General features: G+C 50.1%; 1 protein-coding gene across 1 annotated transcript; it reads right to left on the bottom strand.

Moving 5' to 3' along the window:
- Nucleotides 1-245: 245 nt before the first annotated feature.
- Nucleotides 246-3726, bottom strand: LOC103771825 (transmembrane protein 88-like). Its single transcript, XM_008939141.1, has 2 exons — nucleotides 3457-3726; nucleotides 246-515 (listed from the first exon to the last, which is right to left on the bottom strand). The coding sequence occupies exons 1-2, from the start codon at nucleotides 3724-3726 to the stop codon at nucleotides 246-248; spliced, it is 540 nt and encodes a 179-aa protein (XP_008937389.1).
- Between the last annotated feature and the right edge of the window lie 3352 nt (nucleotides 3727-7078).

Below are 7078 nucleotides of genomic sequence, written 5' to 3'. Positions count from 1 at the left end.
CCTGGCTCGTTAAGGGCTGAGCATCATTTATATGGTCAATGACTTTTCCCTCACAGGGGGCAGAATCATGCCCAGTTACAGACAAGGTGGATGACTGATGGATCTCCCTTCCTCTCACACCTCAGTACTACACAGCCTTCATCTGCTGACACCTCAGGGAGGAGATTCTGGGGGGTGATGAGGGGAAGGGACAGGGCAGGGGGGAAGGGGGTGCTGGCTAGGGGGGGGCCTCTGGTGCTGCAAACTCAGACCCAGGCCTTGACTGGTGTATCCCAGCCCTTGAGGCAGCTGCAGAGACCTCCCTCCTCCTGCCAACGCCACCTCACCCCCTTGTAGACAGCCCTGCTGTGGGGCTGGAAGCACAGGAGCAGCCGCAGGCGCCGGGCCAGGGTGCAGTAGATGGCCATGGCTGCCACGATGAGGGGGGACATGATGATGAACCCGAGGATGATGAGTGCAGAAGAGCTGTTGTCATCCAAGATGCTTTTGCAGTAGCGGGCGGCCGAGTGCAGCACCTGTGGGAAGAGTGAGACAGAGCTGGTCACCGACCTGCTGGGCAGCAGGGGCCAAAGCACCCCTGAGTTTCTGGTGCTTTCACAAAAAGACACACCCAGCTGAGCTCAGCCATCTTCAGGCTACACCGTGGAACCCACAGCACCTTTTAATCAAGCTTTCAATTATCCCAGCATCACTCTGAGGCAGGAGCACTGCACACTGGGCCTGGAGCTGGAAACACCAATCTTGATTAAGTCACCCAAATAGCTCAGCTTAGAGTTTGAGAGGCAGAAACCAAATTAAACAGCCTCCTGCTGCCACATCCATGGGGGTGGCACAACACACTGGAAATTATAAGAAAGTAAATAAAACAGGGCAAGATATTAGATTCTGCAGACAGAGGCTGGTCACTCCCCAGCTCCCTGCTGGCTGGAGCCTCTCCAGACTCCTGCCCTGGAACAGACCCTTTGTGTTGTCTGGTGTACACACTGTTCTCATTTCTGCATCCCAGCATCTCCTCGCACTGCAAAGTCTGCTGGGAAAGCCCATTCACCCCACTCTGCTGCAAAGCAACCAGCACACTAACTGGTCCTTGCTGAGTGGCATTTAAATCCCTCCTTTCATGCTGGCAGCAGGAGATCCAAGTCAGGCCAGTCAGTTGTTAGTGCACAACAACTGCTATAGGCAGCCCCAGCTCCTTTCCTTTTTCTGTAGTCTTTCAGCACTACAAGAAACACAACCCATCACACTAAAGAAATAAATCCATCTAATGGATCTCAGAGACCTCTTGCATCTCCTCAAAGCCTCCTGTATGGCCTTCCAGAGCCTCCCCCTTAACCCTCTTGGGCATCACACACATTTGCATCCCCCAGTAAAGCATTTCCAGGTGTCAGAGCCACGGTGGGAACTGCCTGGCCCAGGGGTACATGATTTCTCTATGAATTATGCTTCTCTCCAACCAGGAGCAGCAGCACTTGTGTCTGCTCTGCTCCACAAAATAATCACCATGACAGATGTCTCCCTGTTCATTAGTTTGCAGGGTAGGGAAGAGCTTTTCAATAACAGCAGCTACGAGCTGTCGTAATTTCAGGGCAATAAAATTCAAAGCCAAAGTTCTCAGACCAACAAACACAGCACTACTGAGAAAACAATAACAGCAGAGTCCCTTTGTTGTGGAGCTCAGAGACAGGGAGCCCTGGGCTGAATGCTCACGTTGCTGGGCTGCAGCTGAAGAACACAGTGCAGTGGGTGTACTGGGAAGTCTCAGCACCCCCCAGGCACAGCCATGGGTGCCTACAGCCAACAGTAGGGCTTGGCATCCTCTTGCATCCCAGGGTTTAGGGGTCTCAGGTGAGCCAGCTCAGATTCCACCTGCAGAAGGACCTTTACCACACACACACGGCTCCTGGGAACAAATATTTGGCACTGAGGGTGCTGCTGAAGCAGCAGCAGCTCTCCCAGAGCTGAGGGACAGCTGCCACCCCTGGGACACAGGGCAGGACACCTCAGCCACACAGAGTGGGCTCCTCCTGGGCTGGGGAAGGAGGCTCCACAGCAGGACCTACACTCAGCTCCAGGGGAGTCAGCAGAGCCTCATGGGGCTAAACTGGGCAAATGGGTGATCCCTGCTGCGTGCCTGGATCCTTCCTCCCACCCGTGCCAGCACCCACTCACTCAGACAGAGGTCCCAGGGATGTGGGTGGTTGGGTAGGATGCAGAGGTTTCATCAGAAGGGAAGGGGAAAACTCTTCTTTCAATATTTCCCAGGTAATAATAGATCGGTGTGAGAATATTTAAATAATCTCCCCTTCAGCTCAGATTCTGTGGAACAGGGAGAATGAGAGTATCTATATTTTTAATAGATTTTGAATTTCTCCTGCTGGGAGAAAGTGTCACACTGGGTGGATTTTTGGGGGTTTTTTTACCCCCCGAGTATGAAGTAAAGGAACTCTCCTAACCTAGGGTAATCAGCAAGAGAAGTCATATTGAGCTGGTCAGTTCTTGGGGTGAGAAACACTACAGCACATTTTTGAACACATCTGAATGTTAGATTGACATAAAAATATTAGGATCACATATTCTGTCAGACTTTATTAGTTCTACAATGAGTCATTAGGCAGCATGACAAGCACGGAGGACTCGGGGGTGACAGAGCAGTTCAGGTTGGCAGCTCTTAGTAACAGAGGTCAAAGAAAACAGAGAAATATTGTGACATTAAAATGCAAACAGCAACTCTGCCAAGCCAAGGAGTGTGCTCACCTGACCTGTCCCAGCTGCTTGGTGTTTTCACAGGAATACAACTTCATTGCCCAACCAAGCTTCCTTTTTCCATAGTACTGGAAGGAGGGAGGGGTAAAAACGTGTCTGGCTTGCTCCTGCCATCATCCAGGTGTGCCCACAACGCTGGCACCCCCTGCAAGCTTGTTGTGCAGTGCTGTAGACTTCTCCCTGATCACTTTACACTGGACAGCTGCACAAAGTGTGGTGCCCAGGGGATCAGGAGCACGGGCTCCCTTCGATCTCCATCCCCGAGGGGCTGGGCGGTCACAGGCAGCTGCTGCCAGTGCTCTCCCTGCCTCTCCAGTGGGAGCCTTTCTGTGCCAGCCAACTACTTCCAGACAATTAGTCTAGGAACCGTGAAGCCTGTACTTCCCTTAGACAAATGCACGTGCCAGCCTTGCCTGTCACTGGCACCAAGGAGGAGACACAGCTCCTTGTACAGCCAGGAGCCTGCAGGTCAGCATCAAACACCACAAACCTGTTCTGTCAGCCCTGTTACAAAAATACCCCCCTTGAGGAAAAAATCTGCACATGTACACACCCCTCATGAAAAAAACAAACCTTGGGAAGTCCAACCTTGCCTGCACAGCTACTGCTCCCCAGGGGCTGAAATAAAACCCTTATGGGTGGCCCCATCTTCGAGGTGGCTGTTGGCAGCCAAAGGGAGCCAGGCTGACTTACCTGGGAGTGGCACTGGAAGCCAAAGTAAACCACCACAATGGTGGGAAGCAGCACGATAGTGAAGATAACAAACATCAGGAGCAAATTCATGAGAAAGACCAAGGAGTTCATGGTGACCACCACCAGGGTCCATGCCAAGCAGCACCAGGCACTCCGTGGTTCCCTTGGAAGGAGCTGGTCGTCCATGTCGTACGGTGGGAGGCTGGGAATCATCCGAGACTTCTCCGAGAGGTTTTCTGCTCCAAAGTCCTCAGTATCCTGGCCAGACATCCTTCAAGAAGATTGCTGATCAGCCCACGGTCTTAAGAAAAATGGTTTCTTTGCTTTTGGCAGCAGACCTGGGAAGTAGTTTGCAGAGGCTTTTTCTGCCTCTTCCACACGTGCACAAGAAACTTAACCAGAGATCATAGTGGAGCAAGGAAGGAAAGGCCTCTTCCAGCCACCTGCTTCCCCAGGACCTGCCCAGCACAGGTTCTTCCCCTGCAGAATGTTTTCCAGCAACGTCCCAAGCTCAGCTCCCCCAAGGCACTGCTGTTTGCCAGGCACACCAGGCTTAGGCACTCTCAGACACTTCCTTGACTTCGAATCATCCTTCCACGCTCTTCACCCTGTACCCAGGTAAATATCCCTGCTCAGCTCATCCAGATGAGGCGACCAGTGAAGATGGTGAGGAGCAGCTCTTCCTCCAGCCCCTGCCTTGCAGGAGCCCTTGCTCACACCTCGCAGAGCTGGAGGCAGGAGGGGAGCAGCGTGTGCTTTCCCTGCTCTCAGCTGCCTGTGCTCACAGGCACTCTGCTACAAGCAGCCTCTCTGTTCCGAGCTGGCTCTCAGAGCTCTGCAGCACGGCTCTGTGTACAGAGCAGGTTCTGGAGCTGCTCTCTGTGCTGGCCAATCCTTTCCATCTGTCTCACTACTGAAGGGATGAAGCACACAGCACCCGGGAGCCACGCGGCTCCACGTCACGATGGTCCCCGTGCAGGTTTAATTGTTCTGCCTCCAATTAATTCCCTGCAGTTTCTCTCTAGCCTAAAAAACCTTAAAGAAATTAATAATAATCGCTAAATACCTTAGAAATTTTCTGTCCTTGTGGTCTTCACTGTTGTTTGCAGAAGATATTGATACTCTTGCAGTGAAGACACGACAATCATCAGTTATTTCATCTTTCCTCGTATGATCAATGTTATTTATGAATTTCAGTGGTAACTGCCTATTTCAGTGGCCTTTTAGATACTTGCACCCATATATTCATGATCATAGTGCTACAGGAGGGAGAAAAACTCCTTAGCTCTAGAGGAAACTGAGGTAGCACAGATCTCACCAGAGGGCACAGCTCAGGGAAAGGACCCAGGAGTCCCGTGTTCCACCTGAAGAGTTTCCCTGAGGGCTTGGTCAGACCTGCTCACAAAGCCTTTACTGGTGGCCCCTTAGAAGAGCTCTAGCAGTTAGATAAGTTCGGGCTAATGGACCTCTGGGCAGCTGCATCCCAAACAGGCTATGGCTCAACTCCAGCCCCTGGCAAAGCTGTGCCATCAGGAGGGGGTGCAGAGAGTGATACAAACCCAATATCCCAGCTCAAGTCATCACTGAGGGGTGAAGCAGAAGGTTACTGACCTCTGGTGTTGCTTTTAACCTAAGGTAGCTCCACTGTGCCAAGCCCTCCACCCTAGTGCAGTGTTTCTTATCATGCAAGTTTTGGAAACAGGGAAGAGGCATATGTAGAATTAAAAGGGTTCCCCAACCTCGTTCCAGAGCTGGAATTTGGATGCAGATTTCCAGCCACAGGTTGCTATTTCAGAGGCACATAGCTGAGCAATTCTCCTGACTGCAGAATATCACCCTACAAAGATACAGCCCCACGCAGCCAGGATTGCCTTCTGCCTGAAATAAAGGCTAATTGAACAGACTCTGTCCTCCTGAAAGGATCTTCTCACCCTGGGCTGGAAGAGTGTTACACACTTCTTGTCAAAAGAAAGCAGTGAGACAAATGGGGACTATTTGTTACCTGTCACATGTCATCAGGATCAAAACAGGGCTTTAGAGTTGAAGTGAGCTGAAGAGCTGTGTGAAGATACAGAATTCAAAGGTGGGATGAGAGATCCCTTTGGAAGGAAGGAAACCTTCCAAAACAAGGGAGTAGTTTTTAAAGAGCTGAACAATGAATGTTACTCAGTTCCCCAGCTATGAAAGTTAGTAGACCCACACCACTTACCACTTTTTTTCTCCCTGTAGCACTTCTTACAGAGCCTCTTAGACATCCAAACGGGTCTCACAAACTTCTGCTCCATCAGCATCCAGCAGTACAAATTCATCTGGCTGATCTGTACCAGATCACAGGTCAGAGTCCAAAACAAGGTCTGTGACCAGCCCTGGCTGTAACCTAGACAGGTACCCCAGAAACAAGCACACCTACAACAGCAGCTCGGGCAGGAAAGATGTTCCCAGACCTGAACTTAAATGGGCCCCAGGCACAGGGTGCTGGTAGAAGCCTCATCTGAACCTTATCAAGGCCATTAAGGCCTATGGGTGCCCTAAGGGCCCTAACACCCCCTCTCCCCCCAGCCCTTGAGATCCCACCTCCTTTCAGATACAAACCAGATGAAGTAATAAATTTTTATTTAATTAATTTGGGAACAGAAGTGTCATTGGTGTTGTTGCTGGGGAGACAGTTGTGTGCCTGACCCGAGGGTGCTCCTGGCCCCCTGCACATTCACTCTGCAGATCCTCACACAGTTTTGGGGCTGCAGCTCTCTCAGCACCCCGCTTTGAGATGTGAAAGATCTTTTCAGATCAAACTGGCACCAATGATGAAAGGTTTGTTATTTATGCCTTTGGTTTTCAAACTAAAACCTATCTGAAAATTGCTTCCTTAAGCTGATTGTAAATCCATTTACCACAGCTCTGCCTTGTAAGTCAAAAGCCAACAGACAACAGTCTCCCCAGTGCAGGAAATGTTCCTCTACCTTTTCATCTTCCAATGTCAAGCATGGCAATATTTTTAAAAGGTGCACCAATTAATGTGAATGTTTAAAATTGATTTCAAAAGCACTTCAGCTGACAGATGAGTTTTGATTTTAATAAGATTGCAAAGCCCAGGAGCAGCTCTGTTAGGACAGACACTTTCCTGGGAGAGGGAGAATGAACCGTGAACATTTTTTAGTAATAAATACATGAGAGAGGTGTTAAAAAATACAAGAAGAACTGACCTTTAAAACAGCCATCAGAGTAAGAAAAATCGATTTTAACCTTCTCCCACACATTTCTGCCACTGCACTCTCAGGCTGAACGACTCCCCAGGGGGAATGCAGGGCAGCAGCCTGCTCTGGAGCTGCAAATCTTCACAGATCCACCCAGACATCCAGAGGGAAATAACTATTGAACCCATCTGGCAGTGTTAACAAAGCCCTGAACCTGGGCAGGAAACGAGATGGTGTTGGGTGTAATTCATGGGACACAGAGCATGGAGGCCCCTGGAGAACCTGCTTCTAGGGAGTAGAATCAAGGCTCGGCCTGAGTCATGGAGACTGGAAACTTGGTGTTAGGCAACTAAAAAAGTAAAAATGATTTTGGGAAGAAACTATCACAGAATCATAAAACAGAATGTATCAGTCCTTGTAACTTCATT

Source organism: Merops nubicus, unplaced genomic scaffold (genome assembly GCF_000691845.1).
Source record: "Merops nubicus isolate BGI_N331 unplaced genomic scaffold, ASM69184v1 scaffold8664, whole genome shotgun sequence".
Classification (NCBI taxonomy): Eukaryota; Metazoa; Chordata; class Aves; order Coraciiformes; family Meropidae; genus Merops; species Merops nubicus.
Note: the sequence above shows the minus strand (reverse complement) of the source record. Positions and strands in the feature narration are given on the sequence as shown.

Excerpts from the sequence above, each read along its gene's own strand:
- LOC103771825 (XM_008939141.1), bottom strand. The coding sequence starts at position 3,726 with ATGTCTGGCCAGGATACTGAGGACTTTGGAGCAGAAAACCTCTCGGAG. Across the intron at positions 516-3,456 it reads GCTTCCAGTGCCACTCCCAG|GTGCTGCACTCGGCCGCCCG; the intron begins GTAAGTCAGCCT and ends CTCTTCCCACAG.